The sequence below is a fragment of the Myotis daubentonii genome, chromosome 3 (genome assembly GCF_963259705.1).
Source record: "Myotis daubentonii chromosome 3, mMyoDau2.1, whole genome shotgun sequence".
NCBI lineage: Eukaryota > Metazoa > Chordata > Mammalia > Chiroptera > Vespertilionidae > Myotis > Myotis daubentonii.
The window spans coordinates 112,171,078-112,192,808 of record NC_081842.1 but is presented as its reverse complement, the minus strand read 5'-3'; the positions used below and the strand labels follow the sequence as shown (position 1 = coordinate 112,192,808).

At 40.9% G+C, this 21,731-nt stretch overlaps 1 protein-coding gene across 3 annotated transcripts in view; it reads right to left on the bottom strand.

Annotated features, from left to right (window-relative positions):
* PLSCR1 (phospholipid scramblase 1) overlaps positions 1–20,036 on the bottom strand; it is a 33,464-nt gene extending 13,428 nt beyond the window's left edge. Inside the window, exons 1-7 of one of the 3 annotated variants that reach the window (XM_059688206.1) lie at positions 19,835–20,035; positions 11,802–11,827; positions 8,062–8,142; positions 6,175–6,419; positions 5,074–5,116; positions 3,373–3,593; positions 292–453 (exon numbers count right to left, since the gene is read on the bottom strand). In XM_059688206.1, the coding sequence (XP_059544189.1) occupies positions 292–453; positions 3,373–3,593; positions 5,074–5,116; positions 6,175–6,419; positions 8,062–8,142; positions 11,802–11,814 (765 nt within the window). In that variant the 5' untranslated portion in view covers positions 11,815–11,827; positions 19,835–20,035. Of the gene's footprint in view, positions 1–291; positions 454–3,372; positions 3,594–5,073; positions 5,117–6,174; positions 6,420–8,061; positions 8,143–11,801; positions 11,828–19,834 lie in introns of those variants that run through there. The other 2 variants (XM_059688207.1, XM_059688208.1) reach the window with 2 other exon arrangements.
* Between the last annotated feature and the right edge of the window lie 1,695 nt (positions 20,037–21,731).

The window sequence follows — 21,731 nt, the reverse complement described above, 5'->3', positions numbered from 1 at the left end:
AGAAAACACCACAGAGCCAATAGATAAACCAAACAAATACAAACACCAAACACTCAGTAAAGAGGGTGAGGCAAGGCTCTGCTTTTTTTTTTTTTTCATTTAGCATAATCAACACTGAAGCTCAATGAGATTAATGACTTCCTTTCTGACCAAAGTTAAATATATGAGCAGTGTCTCCCTCTTGAGATATTAGGATACACGTATTTATTCAATATATTTGTAACATCCTCACAACTTATATTATTATTATATTAGGAAAGAAAAACCTATTAACATGATTACATCTCTTACCTCAAAATCAACATCTGCACAACAGCCGCACACAAGACATGGACCAATAATTTTGAGTACATCCTCTCTCCTTTCATTTTGAATGGTTAACTTTGGCAGGCATGGGTGCCAATTTTGAATAACATAACCCACTGGTACACCAGGAGAAGCATAAATTTCTATCTACAAAAGCAAAAGAACATGTAAATTGTAATAATAATAATGATGTCTAATAATGGCTCTTATTTATTGAATACATTCTAAGTGTCAGACACTGTTCTAAGCACCACTTGATTTACAAAAAGTTGGTGCTATTATTCCTATTCATGGAGGAAGTAAATGAAGAACAGAGAGTTAACTAACTTTATCAGATTCCCTAGCTACAAAGTAGATGAGATGAGTCACACACTCAGACAGGCTGCATGCATAGACTCCACTCTTCAGCACTTCTCTCCAAACCTGTACAATTAAAAATTTCCATACTTATCAAACACTAGAGGCCTGCTGCACAAAATTCTTGCATGGGGGGAAGGGGGATCCTTCAGCCCAGCCTGCACCCTCTTGCAATCTGAGACTGCTGGCTCCTGCTCGCCCAATTGGGCCTAAACTGGCAGTTGAACACCCCTCTCACAATCCAAGACTGCTGGCTCCTGCTCGCCTGCCTGCATGATCACCCCTAAACACTCGGCTGCCTGCCTGATTGCTCCTAACTGCTCGCCTACCTACCTGATCGCCCCTAACCTCTCATCTGCTTGCCTGCTCGCCCCTAACCACTTGCCTGCTTGCCTGATTTCCCTGGTCTCTGGTCGTTCCACCATTTTGGTCACTGGGCTTTTATTATATAGGATGTTGTTTTTCTCAAACTCCTATAAAAACAGTGGCTTAGATGTATGAATAGAATCTTGATTGCTGGTGCAATTTTCAAATCTGAGTAGCAATGGCTCTATAATGGAAAGGAACTGGGGCCTAGAATCTTGGCTCTGCTATTAGCGGGGTAACCTAGGGCGAGCATATCAAATTCGCGGCCCATGAGCTACATATGGTCCACAACAAATATTTTTGTAGCCTGGCCAATATAATGGTATGTAAGAAATATTTTAATAAAAATTGCATAACTTAATTTTTTCAATATCCTGTTATACATAATTATTAATAACTAGAGGCCTGGTGCATGAAAATTCATGTACTGGAGGTGGATTTCCTCAGCCCAGCCTGTCCCCTCTCACAGTCCGGGAGGCCTCAGGGGAAGGAGGCAACCTGGGGATCAGGGGAAGGCGACGCCCCCATCACACCTCTGCTGCTGCCACTGCCAGCAGTGCAAGCCTCGGCCGGCCCTAGTTACCTGAGCCTCAGGAAGCCCTGGGAGGCTGGGCAGCTGACATCCAAGGCTTGCCTGCACCTTGGGCATCAGCTGGGCAGCCGACATCCGAGGCTTGCCTGTGCCTCGGGCAGGCCCTGGGCAGCTAGGGGTTGAAGAAACTGGAATACTCTGGAGGTAGTCATGTGGAGAGGCTGGACCCGCTTGGGGGCGGGCCCAGCCGTGCTGTGTGCCTGCCACACCAGCAGAGCTGAGGGGACTGGGCACTGCCATCTTGTGGCTGTGGGTGCCGCCATCTTTGAGGGCATGATGGTCAATTAGCACATTCACTCTTTATTAGATAGGATGAACTACAACATTCACTAATGACTGATTACTATAATTGTATTGCATTCATTTCCCTTATGCGTTGTACACAGAGGCACACAATTTCTCTCCACTAATACTAGCAGCAAATATTTTAGCAGCTGATTGCCACGTCATTAGTCTTGTACTGATTTGTTTGGTGTGCGCAACGGGAAATATTTTGCTTTTGGAGAACAAGAAAAATAGGTTTATTTTTGTTATGCTTATTAATTTGTGCAGTATTCAGTGTCTGGTAAGTTAATGCTCAAGAAAAAATATTAATTTTTATTAAAATGTTCTATTATTTTATGTTAACAAGTACTCACTTATTTCAGCTCTTTGTATTCAGCATGTCTCTATTGAAATAAACCTATATTTCTATGAAAATTGAGGCTTTTGTTACTTTGCAGCCCACATAAACTTAAACCTTGTTTATTCGGCCCATGTTAGCCTTTGAGTTTGACATGCTTGTATTAGGGAGTTCCTTAGAATGCTCATGTGTAAGTGACATTGTCATAAACTATTTTCTAAAGTCAATAGTATAATGTTTGTCAATGTGCCTTTTACATTCAGAGCATATTCCACCAAACTCTGTTTTTCCTCAGATATTCCTATGGATAGATACCATTATACCTAACCTAAATGACGAAACACAACATAATTCAGTAGGAATAGCTTCAGTTATCTTTTGAAAATAAATGCAGTCTTAGACTTCGAATATCTATGTGCCTGTGCCTCGGTCAGTCTGTGACCTGGTCTCACAGCTACTTGTCTGGAATGACAGCTGTGACAAGTAGCTGTGGGGATAGAGGCAAAGACCAACTTTCCTGTATGCTCTCTGTTCACTGGTGCCTCCCCTGAGATCCACGTTCTGTACCAGTGAGCTGACAAGTAATTGAAGGCACCCACACCTAGCATATATCTATTTCAGGTGCTCAAATATATTAATTTTTTTAATGGGGAACTTAAGAACACAGGAGTTGGCATTTCTCAAAGGTGGTATCTCCTAGGTATCTTCCATAATAGGTTGGCCAAAATTGTGAGATGGACATATCTGTTCTTTTCTTCATTCTTCTGTACACTTGATCCTGGAATTGTATCCTAGGATATTCTCTGCAGTGCCCTCCTCTGGCTTTAGCCAGACCTCTCATGGTCATTTAAAGTAAGGGACTTTACCAACATGCCTTATCTTCTCAACTCTCCCCAAAGTCTGACTCTGAGCAGAACCTCATTCCCATGAGATGAACTTCTCAGGGCCAGGGGCCTAACTGCTCACTATTTTTCACCTGCCACCCTTCTTCTCCCAATTACTCTCAAGCATAAAACAATAGTTCATGGACCAAATTTTAGAAAATCTTATTTGATTATACAGTTTCAATGAAAGGGTGATAATTCTTGTTGAACTACTTTACATATTACCCAGGTAAATGCTCACTGACCTCCTGAAGGCAGCAGGGGCAACAACAGCTGGTACATCTTAGTGGTCTCTCCAGAGTTATGACCTCTCGGCCCATAAGATCAAGAATCCTCATGGTAAAAGGCCTATTAGCCCCACAGCAATTTCGGGTACAGCAATCAGTATCTTCCACGGCAAAGTAAATCCTCTGTCCAAGGCTGTTCTTAATTTCATATTTGTTATTTGTTTCAAAACCTGTTAAGACTAAAAACATAAAGGGAGTCATTATGACCATTATGATAAAAGACTATTGAATCTATCCTAAGGTACTATAATATCTAGTTATACAATTTTTAGATGATACTTCATGTCACATTGGGAGAAAGCAAAGGAAAGGTGTTTGGAGATGATTCCAACAAAGGAAAAACAACAAAGGAAGAGAATTAGGAGAGAGTATGAAAGTATACAAAATTAAGAGTCCTGTGTGAGACATGGAAAAGAAAACCCATATTCTCCTAATTCCATAGAATTGTGTTTAAAAGGGAGACTTAAGAGCTCATACTATTTGCTCACCTTAGAATGTCTTTCCAGCTCCTGAGCAACCCATACAAATAGTTAATAATTACTAAATTTGGAACTTTATGTTTTATGATTAATATATACTAGTATACACTTTAAAATATATATATGTTATAAATCTAAAAACTATGAATGGAGTACTGTACTATATAGGGTCTTTTGGGAGGATCTATAATCTCAAAAATAAATTCCCTAAAATAAAACATGAAAAAAAATTCAGAATACAATTTATCCAACAACAAAGAACTCCTTTCCAGGAGTTTAAACAAACTAACAATAATGAGAACATTATAAATACCTACCAATGTATGCTGTATGTAATCTGAATACAATAGACAATAATTTTATTGTAATTGAATCTATCACCGACTAGTGAAATTAACATTATAATTTCTACTAGTGGTAAGAAACTTTGCAGAGAGGTGAAGAGTTTTCATTAAAGTCTATATCTAGGAAAAAAAACACTATGGTTCATGAATCTTCCTGTCACGAGTTTTGAAACATCTGGTGACCTCCTATGCTCATATTATACGTGAGGAGTACTGTACCCAGAGAGACATCTGTTGGAGTCAGACCCATTCACATGAGCAGGAATGCTGTTTTAGGAAGTCAGATCTCTAGGATCAGCATCCTTCAACATCCTAAGTGATAATCCTCGGCCCATGGCAAAAACGTTTTACAGGGTTCATCTGAATTCCCAAGAGAAACTGTTGGCAGGATTGTAATTTTCTACAACATACCCATCCATATTCAAAAAATGTATTCACTTTGGAAATGCACTATGATAAGTGCACTACCGCACGTGGCTCTGTGCTAATCTCAAGGTTATCACATATTAGGAGAGGAAAAGCCAGAGTGAGAGAGGTTAGATAAAGTGATAAATCACTGAAGTGCTTCTAGAGAGAAGAGGGAGCAAAAGTAAATTTTGGTTGGTTTCCTTCTAAATTAGGGTCTATATCATGAGGATGGATGCCCAGAGTAATAGTATTTTACCACTTGATTCCTAAGTTTAAGAAACGAATTATCAGGATGAGAGACATTTGTAAATAACCAGTTTTAATCATTCCACATCTGTTAAAGTGTTATAATTGTGGCTGTTGATATGCCTTTATTTGCACAAATGTCTTCTCTTTCTAGAAATATAATCAACACAATCAATACATACCTTCTAGAAGCTCAACTTGCTGATGAATCAGTATCTGATCTATCTATTATAATAAAAACAAAAAGTTAAACTGTAAATTATATATCACATTTTTAAGCCAACCAAATTAACATCAGTTTTTATATTTTAAAGAATACATATAATCAATTAACAATACTTACCAATATTATCAATATTTAATGATAATTTATATTACTTCTAGGTATACCTGAAATTAATATATACTTTATATTTTTTATTTCTTTTATTTTTTAAAGAATAGTTTATAGATTTTTAGAGAGAGAGGAAGGGGAAAAAGAAACATCCATTAGCTGCATCCTGCACTCCTCCCTGGGGATTATGCCCACAACCCGGGCATGTGCCCTGACTGGGAATTGAACCAACAACCTCTCAGTGCATGGGACAATGCCCAACCAACTAAGCCACACCGGTCAATATATATTTATTGAAAGTTAATATATTTTTAATTAAAAATATCTATTGAATGGCCTGGCCAGTGTGGCTCAGTGGTTGAGTGATAAATAGTGATAATTATAACACCTAAATATCATAGAGCTTTTATAAGGATCAAATGAGTTAATACTTGTATTATACTTAGGAACAAAGCCTGGAAAATGGTGCTTAATAAGTGTTTGCTGTTGGTTAGTATCAGATTATATTTAAGATCATAGAAAATTCAATTTCTTAAGCCATATGTAGTTTGCTTTAAAAGTAAGCCTGATCTGCCCAGCCAGTGTGGCTCAGTGGTTGAGTGTCGACTGATGAACCAGGAAGTTACTGTTCGATTTCCGGTGAGGGCACATGCTTGGGTTGTGGGCTCCATCCCCAGGGTGGGTCATGCAGGATGCAGCTGAAAAATGAATATCTCTCATCTTTCATGTTTCTATCTCTCTCTCCCTCTCTCTTCCTCTCTGAAATCAATAAAAACATATTTAAAAAAAAATAAAAATAAAAGTAAACCTGACCTAGAAGAATTAGAGTAATTTGTTTGCAAAAAAATGTTGTTTTACCATTTCAGACATTTGCTAATTAGTCATTTGTTAATAAGTAAACTGGAAGCACAGTTTTATTTGAATGACTATTCGAGGTATTTGAAATTACCTGACTTAAATATTCCAACCCTGGTGGACAGTCTGATGGAGATGGTGGTGCTGGCATCCATGGTACCCCTACAGGTCCAACTGGCTGATTATATACTGGCTGGTGTTGGACAGGAAAGCCCACTGGACCAGCACTTGAACAGCCAGGTGGTGGGATTGAATAGTCAGCCTGGGGGACAGGATAGCCTCCTAGCATCCCAGGATAGGCAGCTTGCAAGCCAGGGTAGCCAGTATGTCCTGGAGGTCCTGCAATATGAACAAGTGAAATAATTTGTAACTATACCGAAAAATGGAAACATCAAGTCTTTGGGTTTACCCCAGTATCTACAAACTGAAATTTCAGTTTAGGAATCCTGTTTCTATGAAGCTTAAAGTTCATGTTTTTATCTTTCATCAAATTTTCAATGAAATATCTGTGGTTTCATATACATTTATATTTTGAGAGTTTTGGGCAGAATAGAATTGGCCCTGGCCTTATTTTTACTATTCAACACTCAGATGAAAATATGCTTAATACCTAAGAAAGTGAAAGAATCAGCAATGATCTAGAGTCATTTGCACAAATATTCTGGAATGCCTTCATGGAAAAGAGAGAGAACATTGAGTAGAAGGTCCAACATAAAGGCTTTAGGAGCCAGCATTTCTAGGATCAAAGCACTCTGTAAAACTGGAAATTCTGGAATTCTAAAAAATCATATCTTCTATATATAGAGAGAGAGAGAGAACTGGGGACAGTTTTGTCTCTTCAAGGTATATTTGGCAAGTTCTAAAGATGTTTTTGGCTGTTACAACTAGAAGGGAGGGTGACACTGACATCTGGTGGACAGAGGCCAGAAATGCTGCTAAATATCCTAAAATGCCCGAAATAGCACCCTGATGAAAAAAAATTATCCATCCCAAAATATGACAATGCCGCTTTTGAGAAACCCTGGTATAGAGGTACAGGCATGTCATTCCTTCCAGTACTGTCCATGTAATTTTCTGGTTTAACAATTTCCCTGGAGTTTAATCCACTGTATAGTCCATTCCTAAGACCCTCTACATGTAAGGCATGGTCCAGCATGTATACAAAAGGACAGCTTTCACTTGCTATCAGATGAAGATGAGAATATCCCTAGGTAGCTGCATTTCTATAGCCTGCAGCTTCCTTTAAAGCAGTCATGTCTTTTCTGTGACTCTCTCTGAACACAATTAACCTCAGCTCCACATGACTCAAAAACACTCAGGATCAAATTTCTTAACTGATTGATTTCATGATCACAATTTTCTGAAGAGATGGAGAATCAATAAAAAAATACTTTAATGCTATTGATGATAATATATAGTCAACCAAAACAAATCAAGAACTACTCTGCCAATTTCATTACTGCACCTTCAACAAAGTGCAATCCTACATAATAGAGCTAATATGCAAATAGTCGTCACGCCCTCACACCCTCGTGCCTGAGGCCAGGCAGGAAGACCTGAGGCCACACCCCGCCCCCGCCCTGGCATGGGGTTGGGGGACCTGAGGCTGGGCCCCCTGCCCTGCGGGGCTTGATGGGGTGGAGCAGGGTCTGGGTCTTGTGCGATTTCGAGGCGCATGCGGGTGGGTGGGGATTTGACTCTGGGTCCCACAGCGTGCCCCAGACTCAGACAGGAGGGAGATTTTCGTATACATTTTACTAATTTTCTTTCATCTCTGACACTTCTACTGTAGAGAAAGGGCAAATAGCAATATTAAAATATTTCCTCTAATTAATTCCCTTTAATGGGCACGAATTTTGTGCATGGGGCCAGTAGTACTATAATAAATACACAGACAGATGGACAGACATGCACACACTCCTTTTGGGGAATATCAATGACTGATTTATTTTCACGTTATTCTTTGAACAAATGCTTTTACCTTGGAATGCTGCCGGAGGATATTGAGGATGATACCCAGCTGGGAAATTTGTTCCTGGGTGAGGAGCATTCATTTGTGCATCTGTAATTCAAGGAGAGTTAAGCTTTAACAAAATACACATTAAAAAGAAAAATATAATGTCTGTGGATAGGTAACTTCATTTGCATGATCTGTGCTATATTGAAATAGAGGGAATTCTTCACTTAATACACGTTGTGCCTGTTATCAGAATTATTTTGACACAGAATCATGTGTCAAACAAATTCCCTTTAAAAAAAATTTTAACTGATTTTTAGAGAGAAGGAATGGGAGGCGAGAAACATTGATTCAAGAATGAAACATCCCACATGTCTGTTCCTCCCCACAACCAGGATTGAGTTTGCAACCCAGGCATGTGCCCTGATCAAAAATCAAACTGGCAACCTTTTGGTGCGCAGGACAATGCCCAACCAACTGAGACACACCAACCAGGGTAAACATATTCCCTTCTGGATAAAATGAAACAGCTTAATTCACAGGGCTTGAATTTCTAGTTTTAAACTGTGCTGGATAGTGTTCACTTCCATACTCTGATTTTGTTGGTATTAGAAAAGAGAAGATTTGAAAACCACATATAGAGTGTGAAGAGATAAATAAAACTAGGGTTTGTGAGAATGGTAATGGAAGAATTATAGATGATTTTAAAGATAACTATAATCATGGCTCTAGGAATTTTTTAATATTTAAAATAATGCATATATATGTATTTAAATATATTTTTATTGATTTCAGAGAGGAAAGGAGAGGGAGAGAGAGAGATAGAAGCATCTATAGATATAAAAGCCTAAGCAACCAGCCAACCGGCTGACCAGCCGGTAGCTATGATGCACACTGACCACGAGGAGGCAGATGCTCAATGTAGGAGTGGAAACCAAAAGCATGAAAACATGGAACAGACTGATGAATCTCAAAGGGAAGCGGGGAGGGGGAAGGCGGGGAGAGATTAACCAAAGATCTTATATGCATACTAGATTTGTGCACTAGTGGGTTCCCTTGGCCTGGCCTGTGCCCTCTCACAATCTGGGACCCCTTGGGGGATGTCGGAGAGCCAGTTTTGGTCTGATCCCCACAGGCCAGGCCAAGGGACCCCAGCACCAGGCCTCTAGTCAATGATAAAAGAGAATCACTGATTGACTGCCTCCTGCACACCCCACACTGGGGATCGAGCCCACAATCTGGGCATAGGCCCCAACCGGTAATGGAATTCTGACCTCCTGGTTCATAGGTCGATGCTCAACCACTGAGCCATGCCGGCAGCCGGGCTATATCTGTATTTAAATATCCTTTTCATGCTTACTCTGGGACTTCCCTAATAAGGTTGATCAAAGTGAATTCTAATATTTGACTGATTTTGACTTATAAAAATCAAAACTGACTTAAGTACAATAAACTAACAGGTTAAATGTTATTATTTGCTAATCAAATGATATACAATGTGCTATAACTAATCCTAATATATGTACAAATAGTTCAACATCCTAGTTCTTTATATTTAGGTTTCTCCAATTATTCATTTAGTGGCCAACCCAGCTGAACAATAATTATCTCCTGTCTCAACCCTGAGTTAGTCTCTGGAGCTACACTGGCTCTGTCTTCATGGAACATAAAGTCTAGTGGACTCTCCATTTTTATTATGTCCTCCTCTCTTTCATATGACTTAATAACTGTAAATTCAAAATTTCTTTTTGAATCATGGGGACATGGCATCAATACAGAAGAAAATGTTGGCCTAATATTCAACCTGACACCTCCCCTGTATGCTTCTCTTTCATGAGATTTTAAAGATCACTCAATTCGTGGTTTCAGCAGGAAGACTGGACTGTGGGCCCACTCTCTCCTCCATTCAATTGCTTCATAATAAGTTCAGCAGATTGGAGTCCATGGAGACTGCAAATTCAGGCAACAGAGCTACCTCCATCAGGACTTTCCCCTGGATAGACACACCAAATTGTCACAGATTTCTGAATTACTGCAAGCCATTTTTTCCCAAACATTCCTTTCTGTTTCTCAGCATCACATGAGTGGCCTTGCTTAGTTCTCGAGCTCTCAAGGCTCTGCCCAGAGTCCCCACTCTCAGCGTGAGTTAGAGACAACAGGATCAGACTCAATGGATCTGTAAGAAACAAACTGCAAATCTGACTTTAAGACCTACCCGTAAATGATATGTCACACTTTGGCACTTCTGAGCAAATACCATTGTTCACCACAATAGTGAAGATAAACATATATCCATGACATCACAGAATCAAGAAATTAGGACCTCATTATCTCTGGGATTTTTGTACCAGAACAATGATCCTGGTAACAGGATTAGTGGAAATTTATACAAAGATAAATACATGAATGGGCAAGTGGTCAAGTAGAGCAAAGAGCATATGAATTAAAAATGAATTTGTGAAATGCAGCCTAAAATAACATAAAGTCATAGGAGTATCACATTGTTGTAAAGGTATTTCATTTTAATTTATATATGTATATTTATGTACATATGTACATTTCACTTCTATCGATGCACACGTGTACATACAATTTATATATGTGAAACTGAAGAGTTAAAAGGTGATTATGACTGTGGCTGAAAGAATCTTTCAAAAGTGATTTGAAGCATCCTAAAATTTACATTAAACAAGTGAAATGTACACATGTATTTAATCTTATTTACAAAACTCAAAGCTTTATATAACTTACATTTAAAAAGCTTTGAGTTTTGTAACTAAGATTAAGTTAACATAGCAAACACTAAGAGAAAAACATGAAACTTCCTGAAGAAGAGCCAAAGTTCTGGTCCTAATAAATATATACATGTAACAAGGCTGACACTGTGGTGAGAGATAAACATCTTTGGCTACCTACATAAAGTTAAAGAGAGAATATAAATCCTTTTAGAACACAGGACTTTTTAAAAAATATCCCCCCCCCCACACACACACACACATATTGCTTTAGGTTTTTAAATATATTTTGTTGATTTTTTACAGAGAGGAAGGGAGAGGGATAGAGTGTCAGAAACATCGATGAGAGAGAAACATCCATCAGCTGCCTCCTGCATGCTCCCTACCGGGGATGTGCCCACAACCAAAGTACATGCCCTTGACCAGAATCAAACCTGGAACCCTTCAGTCTGCAGGCCGACACTCTATCCACTGAGCCAAACTGGTCAGGGCTGCTTTAGGTTTTTAATCAGACAATGTCTTATTACATGCTTGGTCAATACCTAACTTATTTAAATTTTTCTTGAAAGAAAAAAAGGCCAGAATATAATGATTGGTATTTATTTAAAACTATTCACATGTGTATGTTATGAAACACATATTAGGGATTTATGTGAGGATTTTATTACAATGAACTGACATATTAAATGTATTATGTTAATTAATATGACTTGAATTATCTTTATGTAAATGAAATACACATACAAGGGAAAACTGGTCTGGATGAAATATAGTATAAATTATACAACATATTTTCCAGTAGGCCTAAAATTTCTTAAGTTTAAGGCGTTTGTATTTTTAAATAAAAAATTATTGGTAGTGAATATCTGTGGATACTGTATATCAAAACACTGAACTAGACTTTGGGATTCTGAAGAATAAACAACACAAAACAAATTATATTATTTCAGAAACTCAATAAAACTTCTGATAATATACTAACAGCAGATTTAGCATTATAGGAGAAAAGTAAATACATAATTTACTTACTTTGTTTGTCCATGATTATCAAAGTTCTGAAAAAGAAGACCAGATATTAATACATCGGCTGTAATTTTATAGGTCAAATATGACTTTTAAAACAAGATACTCTGAAAGAACATATGCACATAAGATAATCCTCTTTTCATCTAGTTTACCAGAATCTGGTCATTTCAACCCTTTGGTCTTGATCCATTCCCTATTGCTATGTTTCTGAGTAGAACTTCGAAAGTTGTGGGTCAGCCAGGTGGTGGATAGCTCAGGGCTGGGCTCCAAGCATGATCCAGCATGAGAGAGAGAAACATTAGCTATCAGGTCCACTACTGCAAATGCCTCTGGAAATTCCAGGTCCTGTGGATGTGTTCTGCCCAGTGTGGATGGTAAATCTGAAAAGGCATGAACCTTTGTTCTATGCTTTAATACCTGTTTTTAGCCAGATAACCCACCCTCAGGGGTTGTCATAGTTATAGTTCCATGGCAATCTAACTGAAATTTTGTATTTGTTTATTTCTATTGAAGAATAAATAATAATAATAATAATAATAATCCTAATATATAAAAAGCCAGGGGCCGTCATGACCTAAACAACCAGACGGATGACTGAACAGCGACTAGGGTCCTGGCTGCTGCGACGGGATTGAGTCTGGGTTTCGGTCAGCGCTCGGGAGTTGTTCTGGGTCCTGGCCGGCGTGGTGGGCGTCAGTCTGGGTCCCGGCCACCTGCGGCACAGTGGTGGGAGGGAGCTGTGGGGATGGAGCCATGTTGCCATCAGATTGGCCTTTGGGTCTCTCTCCTCCCCGACAGGCTCCAGGGAACCAGAGCCATGCTGCGATCTGGGAATCTTGGTCCCTACCCCGTGCCCCCAGGCTTTGTGGAACCAGAGCCATGCTGCCTCAGACTGGCCCCTTGGTCCCTCCCCCCTTCCATAGGCTCTGGGGAACCAGAGCCATGCTGCTGTTGGACTGGCCTCTTGGTCCCTCCCCCCGCCTGTAGCTCTGGGAAGCCGGAGCCATGCTGCAATCAGACAGGACCCTACCCAAGGGCTCCCTTGGTGTGTAGGCTGGGCTGAGAGACCCCCCTGAGTGCACAAATTTTTGTGCACCGGGGGCCTCTAGTCTACATTATAAAAGGCCAGGGGCCGTCACGACCTAAATGACCACCTCTCCGTCCCTCCCCTGTGGCCCACAGGATCCTATCACAGCAAGGCTGGCAGCCGGCAGGCAGAGCAGTGGGGGGTGGGCAGGGCGAGGTGGGCGCAGCAGCTGTGGATGAGGCCCAGGGAGAGAGGCAGGGCCTGATCAGCAGCTGCCATGGATGCTGGCGAGGCCAGGAGAGAGAGAGGCAAAGCCTGATCCGCAGCTGCCACAGAGGCTGCAGATCAGGCCTGGAGACGCTGACTGGCATAGAAACCGGCCAATCAGAACCAAATCTGGGGGAACTGCGAGGAGCCAATGGCTGCCTACGAGGCAGAGCTTTTGACACTGACTGGCATAGAAACTGACCAATCAGAATCTAATCTGGGTGAACTGCAAAGGCAGAACCTAAGGTGGGAGCTGAGGAGGGGTTCTAAGGGCAATAGCTGTTTGGTGTAAGGTGTAAGAAAGCGGTTCAATTTTTTAATAACCGGTTTGGCAGTATAGTGCATATGGCTATCAGTCCAGATATAGGGATTATGTATTTTTGTCTGCCAAGAGCATCTCCTCCTGATGAAAAAGGCTTTCCCCCTCCATTTAAGCAATCCTATCCTATATAATCTATCTTTATAAATAAAAGGGTAATATGCTAATTAGACTGGGTCAACCAGCCATCTTCTGGACAAAGCCATGGTAGTGGAGGCCGAGGCAGAGACAGTTAGGGGCTATCAGGCCAGCAGGAGAGGGCAGTTGGGGGCGAGATCAGGCTGGCAGGGGGTTAGGGGCAATCAGGCTGTCAGGGAGGACAGTTGGGGATGATCAGGCCTCCAGGGGAGGGAAGTTGCGGGTAACCAGGCTGGCAGGGGATGGCGGTTGAGGGCGAGACAGGCCAGCAGGGGAGGGCAGTTGGGGACGACCAGGCTGGCAGGGGAGCAGTTAGGGGTGATCAGGCAGGCAGGCAGAGGCAGAGGCAGTCAGGGGCGATCAGGCAGGCAGGCAGGTGAGTGTTTAGGAGCCAGTGGTCCCAGATTGCGAGAGGGATGACCGGCAGTTGGACATCCCCCAAGGGTTCCCCAATTGGAGAGGGTGCAGGCTGGGCTGAGGGAACCTCCCACCGCTCCCCCCTCCCCCTGCATGAATTTTGAATTTTGTGCACCGGGGCTGTAGTAATAATAATAATAAACATTGTACTCAGTACTTCTGCCTTCCAGTGCCTTGATCCCATCCTATATTTTCCCACTCCTATCCTGTCACTACATTTCTTATCTCTATACTTTATATCCCAACCCCCTATGTGCCTGTTAATTACAATTAACACATGAAGCAAAACTCTGTTACCTGACTCTTATCTTGGACTCACACACTAACATAAACCAGACCCGACCTTCCCAAGTCCTCTCGTCTTGCAACCACTTTATTAATGCCTCTTCCTGTGGTGTCTTAAATGGTAAATTTTTAAAAATCAACACTTTCCTCTATATTCTTTACTAAAATCTGGTGTTCCTAGGAAGAACTCATGTCCCTCCTCTCATTTTAATTTTTTTTTTATTAATCCTCTTCCAAGGATATTTTTTCCATTAAATTTTTCAGAAAGAGAGGAAGGGAGGGAGGGAGGGGGAAAAAAGAGAGAGAGAGAGAGAGAGAGAGAGAGAGAGAGAGAGAGAGAGAGAGAGAAAAGCATCAATGTGAGAGAGACACACTGTTTGGATGCCTCCCCAATAGGGGCCAGAGATCAAACCTGCAACCCAGGTATATGCCCTTGACCAGGAATCGAACCTGTGACCCTTTGGTGCACAAGCAGATGCTCTAACCACTTAGCTATACCAGCCAGGGTTCATTTTAATTTTAAGCATAAAATTCTATAAACTAGTAAAACTCTTATGAACATTCCAATTATAATCACCTCTTAATTATGTGTGCTCAAGAAATTCAGCAATGGTTGAATAATTAGGAATGGGTTTACTTGGCTCTTGAATAAAGCAAAACATTTGTTTGAGTTACTAATTCGACTTCCTGGATTTTCGTAGAATAATAGTAACCTAAGCTTTCATTAGTTAGTCAGAAACCAACTGTTGTGGACCTCATCAGGCTAAAAGACTAAAATTTATGTTTTTCTTCAGTTAATCTATAAGATGATCAATAATTAAATAAACATATATGCAACCAAAGTTGGCTAAAAGTTTTTATAGGCCACATTCATGTTTTAGGTTAGGAACAGTAAGTCATATGTAACACATGCCATGGTTACTTTTGTTAATCTCACATTTCCATGATCAAATATTATACATTAAAAGTAATACCCATTAACTTAAAATATGCTAAGAGTACCTTCATAGATATATAAAATTAAAAGATTAAGGTTGTGGAGTAGAATTAAAGTATATCCTTTTATCAACATGCTGGAAAGGACATCTCTAAAGTTTTTATTTATCCTCGATTGTTCATAGGACAGCCCTCTTTAATATGATTAGTCAAAAAATATCCTATACCTTTAACCAATTTTACAACAATTTTAAGGGACCATTGTTTCCATCATTCTCTACTTGCCTACAATGTCAAAAATGTATACTAATTTCAAGGAGAAATCCTGAATAATACCTGGAGGAGGAACACAGACAAGTCCCCCCTGTGTGTGTCTGTGGGGGGAGAGAGGACTTCAAAATTATTAAAATAAAGAATTTTACTTAAAAAATAAAATATTTTTAATTTAAGAATATATGTTTTTACATTCAGCTGTTTGAGCCTGGGGAGTCCAGGACCAGTCAGAAAGAACAAGTATGCCAGAAAGAGGAAATCATTAACAAATGCTGTGAATCGCATGAGGAAAAGGTAAAAGCTCCTGAGCAATGGAGTGCTATGACCTAACAAGTCCTTGCCAAATGAGTGCCAACTTGAATATCTTTCTTTCATAGGGTCAGAGATCATTCCCTCCCTGTACAGAAATCCAAAGAAGAGAAACTAAACTGACCCCAAAACAGAGCACACTTGTTCTTATTTGCTTTTTTCCTTCCTATTTGATTACATTATTTTGAGTCTTAAACTACAAGTTTGTAAGGATGAGTATCTGTTGGGAAAAATACTGTGGAACACAATCTGGGCCCTCATTTTCCCATAGCGTTTAGAATTTTCACTATTACATAATGCCTCAAGCATAAAAATGGTTATGTCATAAGCTGTGGTGCAAAATTTTAAGTGACAGTTGTACCTGTGTGTATGCCAGGTGGAATAAAGCACTTGTGGATTAAAGATATCCACCAAGTTCATCCTTGTACACTATTTGCTGTGTTAAGGATCTTTTGATTTTCTCAAACTTAATGATTCTATCACAACACATAACATCACTCAGCTTTGGAAATGACGGAGCTGAGTCTTGGGTGAATTAGTTATTTAATTAACATGATACCTTAATTAAATAATGCCTCCACTACTTCTATAAGAAACAAATTCCAAAAAAATCTTCTAAGACAGAGAAAGTCATATTTATCCTATATAGTCTCTAATGAAGTCATATTATATACTGTACCATTGAAATATTAATTACCTCAGGACAAATAAAAACTTCAAATTATAAACTTCTATGACCAGGAGGAGAAATAGTTCAGCTGATATCCAGTAAATTGTTCCACAGTTCATAATACAGTGAAACCCTTTTGACTATGTCTTGGGGTTCTAAAATTTCTATCTTGTTGCTTTTAAAAAAGTATGACTGTAAAATCTGGAACCCAAGGGGGAAGCATCCCTCATTTTGGAAAATCCTAAAATTACTATGCCTACAAATTAGGCAAAATTAGATTTGAACTATTTATCCAAATTTGCTTCTTAATTGCCGGCCCTAGACAAACTAGTTAAAATTTTTTCTCAGATTCCCAAGATGGGGGATATATGTTCTAAATTATTTTAGCAAGTTATTGCTCTACAGTCCATCACATAAATGTTCCTAAATTCCTGCGAATAAGTGAAAATGAGTTATTAAGCTTGGAGGAGGGGAGAAACTGGGCACAGGAACACTTGCTGAGGTAGGTTACAAATAAAATACTTTGGGGAGAGATCAACCAAAGGACTTGTATACATGCATATAAGCATAAGCGATGGATGTGAACAACAGGGGGTGAGGGTGAGGGCAGGATTGGGGGGATGAGATGACATTGGGGGGGATAAGGACACATTTGTAATATCTTAATCAATAAAGAGAAAATAAATTTTAAAAAAGAAGGAAATTGTAAAAAATAAAATAAAAAATACTTTCTATGTTGCTCAGCTTGTGTTCATAGGTAAATTTTGTGCATTTAAAAAGCTTTAGTTAACACTGAGGACAAAAATACTTCATCTGTTGAACTGTAGTTTTGGTAAAAGATAAGTATACTAAAACCAGATGAATTTATACAGATGTTGAGTTCACCAGTCCACCAAATACATGTACAAGGTATGGGATGGAAGTGAGGTGGCTAAGGCTGATTTACAAAAGCAAAGTATCTGGTAATGGGGAGTCTTCCTATAAAAGTCTACTCCTGCATTTCATGTTCAAGGAAACAAAACAAACATGCTCAGAACCACTTTGAGATAACATTTTACAGTAAATTTTGAAGACAAAAGTAGATATTGCATCAACTGGGACCAATTGAGAAAGTGGTGGTCGAGTGTTCTACAAAACTAACAAGTAAACCAAAAAGACAAAAGAAACAAAAACAACTTTATGTCAGTCACCCTGGCATGGATGCTTTATTCCTTCTGCAAAGCCTTTGCTGACAATTCCCAGAGGTCCCTCACAAATTTGTTTCCTTTCCTCCTTATAAATGAGGAAACTACACCCCAAAAATGAATGGTTACTTAATGCTCACTCACTAGCTGAATTAAAATGATTTATGGTTCATGTACTTTACGCTCATGTCCTTGATTCATTGGAAAAAAAAAAAAATCTCCTGGGCAGGGGAAGGATGGGGGGAAAAAAATTAAATAAATAAATAAATAAAAATAAAAAAATCTCCCAAATTGTCCAGTTTCAGTAAAACTTGTTAAAAGACTATCTGTATGGTATCTCTCTTAATAATTTCATATTTACTCATGGCCATTTTGTTTTTAGTTCTAGCCAGGCTAGAAATTTCATAAGCACTTACTACATTCAAAATTTTAAAAATGAAAAGCACAGTTGTTAGTACTAATTAACAGCTGTACTTTGACTTTTTCAATTTAGTACTACTTAAGAAATTGCTATACAGTGTGTGTACATATACACATATAATGCACATGTACATTTATAAATATTGTGTAAAATATTAACAGTATAAAACTTGTGCCTTTTAAATGATGAGAGGCATACAGCATGTAAAACAGTGTAACAATTACTAGAACAAAATGACAGACAATACTTTATTATGAACACTCTAAGTGCTATGAATAAGTACAATGTTGCTATAATAGAGTTATGGGGGCACTGGGTTAGGTAGTGGGGATGTGTGTGTCAAGGAAGAGAGATCCCAGAGCTGAAGGAAGTGTGTGTGAAGAGTGGGTAGGCTGTGGCATTACAGACAGAGGTAACTGAATAGGTAGAAGTCCTGAGGCCGAGGGAGCTTGTCTCATTCAAGAAAAGGAAATTTCTGTGAGTTACGGACTAGGAGGGAGAGGTCATTAGACTTGAGGATGGAGTTCTCACACATTCACTGTCTCCAGCTGCACTTTACACTCTGAAAGGCCAGAGCATAGCCAGTCCAAGGCAAAGCACTTAATTTGTGCTTGTTGATTCAACAGGGTGTGTACTGCATTAGTTCATTCCTTTCAGTCAGAAAGAACAGCTGCCTTACAGATTTGAAGGCTGCTTAATCTCCTATGACCTAGCTATTTCAAATGCCACTTTTCTACCTAAGTGCAAAAGTCCACTCATTTTACAAGCAGCCTTGTGTTAGTTCAGCCTTCAAACTCCTCCAATCGTCAGGTTAGTATTAAGAGGAACTTATGCTGTTACAAAAATTCAAGGGAGAAAAAGTGATCCCAAATCGTCTGACACTTGACACTAAGTAAGTGACACTTTGCACAGTACTAATCATGTTCCGGATCTTTCTAAACTTGGAGAAACAATAGTTTCCTGCCTGTTCCTGGAACTGGGAAGTTACCATGCCAGAATTCCAGGAATAAGTAAATGTATAAATAAAACCCCAGGGAACCAGATAGTAAGCATGGAGAAGCTGAACTTAGTCAAATATTCAAACAATAAGAACTGATTTTCACTGAGTACTTTCTGCAGTGCCAGATCCTGCCCTAACAAAGTTCACTAATTCACGTCATACTCTAACTCTTGTAAATCTTAATAGTTGTACAACTTCCAGAATGAGGTAAGGAAGGACGGTCTTTGAAGAAACTGGCTGGAAGTCCCCATATTAAGTAGTACAGGCAGGATTCAGTCAGGCAGGGGGACTCCTGAGATAATGGTCTTGGCCTCTACAAACCGCCTCTCCCTTTCCAATGCTGATTTTCCAGGGTGTCTGGCATAGTTCCACCCACACTCCTATTTAGTGTTTACTGTTAAACGACAGCTAGCAGGCTCTATTACTCGTCCCTTCCAACTTCCCCAATGGGCTGGCAGATCCCCTTGGGCCCAGGTTCGTGCCTTGATTCAAGGTGCTTTCGGGGCTGTTAAGACACCCACTAGAAGCGGAGCTTGGCTGGCGGTTTCAGACGGGGATCCTTGTCAGGGCAAGTTCCTGGCCTGGAGCACCCGGTGGCCAGCAGTGCCCTTCCTGAGCCCTGGCTCCACTTCCGGGCGGCTTCCCTTGGCCCCCAGGACCTCTGTCCCACCAGGTACCCGCCAATCTCAGTGCCAGCGCAACCCGCTGCCCTCGCGCCCCTGTGTCACAAGCCGCCCCTGAAGTCCCGCGCCAGGAGGCAGAGAAGCCCTCCCCCTCCCCCCCAGCTCACCTGTGGCTGCCGCTGCTCCGTGACCGCCCTGCGCTGACCAGAAAAGAGAACCCCGGCAACAGGCAGTGGCTCTGCTGCCTTTGGCCCCTGAGTGGCTCCTGCGTGTCCGGTTACACAACCTCCCCGGAAGTCACCAGGGAGGGGCCTCTTAGCGACCTTGGCGCTGAATGGAGGCGCTGGTTTCGTTTCCTGGGTCCTACGTACACAAAAGGGTTCCCTAGTGTCCCCTGCGCGCGCACGTCCGGTGGCTCCTGGAGGGGGAGCTGCAGGGAGCTCACTGCCCGCCCTCCTCTTGCTCTCTGGACTGAATGCAGCAACATTGGCTCTGCGGCTCAGAGCAGCTGGGCGCTGGGGCGACTACACTGGAACCGAGGGTCATTACCTGGAGTTGGCTGTCAGGGGTGGGGTTGAAAGCACTTCTTTGACTCTACTCTTGACCTCCATACCTTACATTCCTGTCACTTTCAGGGGTGGGAGCAGTGAATGGTTCAGAGCACACAAGTTTTTCTTTATGGGGCCTTTTCCTTTTGCTCTCTGGCTCTTTGTCTCTCTCCATCTTTGAGTCTTAACTCTTTTTAAGAGTTAAACCGACCAGATTTGTTTAGAATGTTTAGTTTTTCAGGTCCTTCGGACTGGCAACCAAGCACAATAAATGTCTGAACTGAACTGAAGAATTCATTGATTTCTTTTTTCTTTTAAAATTTTCATTTACAAATGTAACACCTGATCTTCACACAATAAAAGTGAAATTAGCCAGTCAGAGAAAAACAAGTATCACATGATCTCACTCATATGTGGAATCTAATGAACAAAATAAACTGATGAACAAAATAGATCCAGAGATATAGAAGCATTTTCAGAGGGAAGGTGGGGGTGTGGGGAGGAGTGATTAACTGAGGGAGTTATATGCATATATGCATTGGCCAAGGACACCTGGTGAAGGCCTGGGAGGGGCAGTGCGGGGTGAGGGGGTCAATGGGAAAACAAACAAAGGGGACATCTGTAATACTTTCAAAAATAAAGACTTTAAAAATAATAATAATAAATAAAATTTTCATTTACAAAAGTAACACATGATCTTCCACACAATAAAGCCAAATGTGGAGAAAAGAAGCAAAACATACTTTCTGCACCCCGCTCTTCTCCCCATGACACTTAATAGACATTTGGAAATTTACTGAGAGAATAAGGAGGTGGTAAGAGAGAAGGGAGTTGGAAGGGAGGGATATAGGGACATTGAGAAAATAAGACTGAAAAAGGAGGGAGGAAACTGTTAGGGAGGAAAGTGGTAAAGAATTATAAATTTACTAGCGGACTGGTGCAAGAAATCCGTGCACTGGGGGCAGGGTGGAGGGTGTGTGTGTCCCTCAGCCCAGTCTGCACCCTCTCACAATCTGGGAGCCCTCGGGGGATGTCTGACTGACATCTGGCAGTCAGATATCCTTAACGCTGCTGCAGAGGCAGGAGAGGCTCCCACCACCACCACTGCACTCACCAGCCATGAGTCTGGCTTCTGGCTGAGCAGCACTCCCACAGAGTGCACTGACCACCAGGGGGCAGCTCATGCATTGAGCATCTGCCCCCTGTGGTCAGTGTGCATCATAGTGACCAGACATTCCTGTCTATTTGCATATTAGCCTTTTATTATAGAGTACAAGAGGCCCGGTGCACAAAAATTTGTGCACTTGGGGTGGGGGGTTGGTCCCTCAGCCCGGCCTGTGTCCTCTCACAGTCTGGGACCCCTCGGGGGATGACCATCTGCTGGCTGAGGCCTGCTTCTCGGAGGATTTGGCCTAAGATGGCAATCAGACATCCCTCTGGCAGCACGGCAGCCCTCGGGGGATGTCCACTTGCCAGCGGAGAGCAGACTTAAGCTGCAGTCAGACAATCTTAGTGC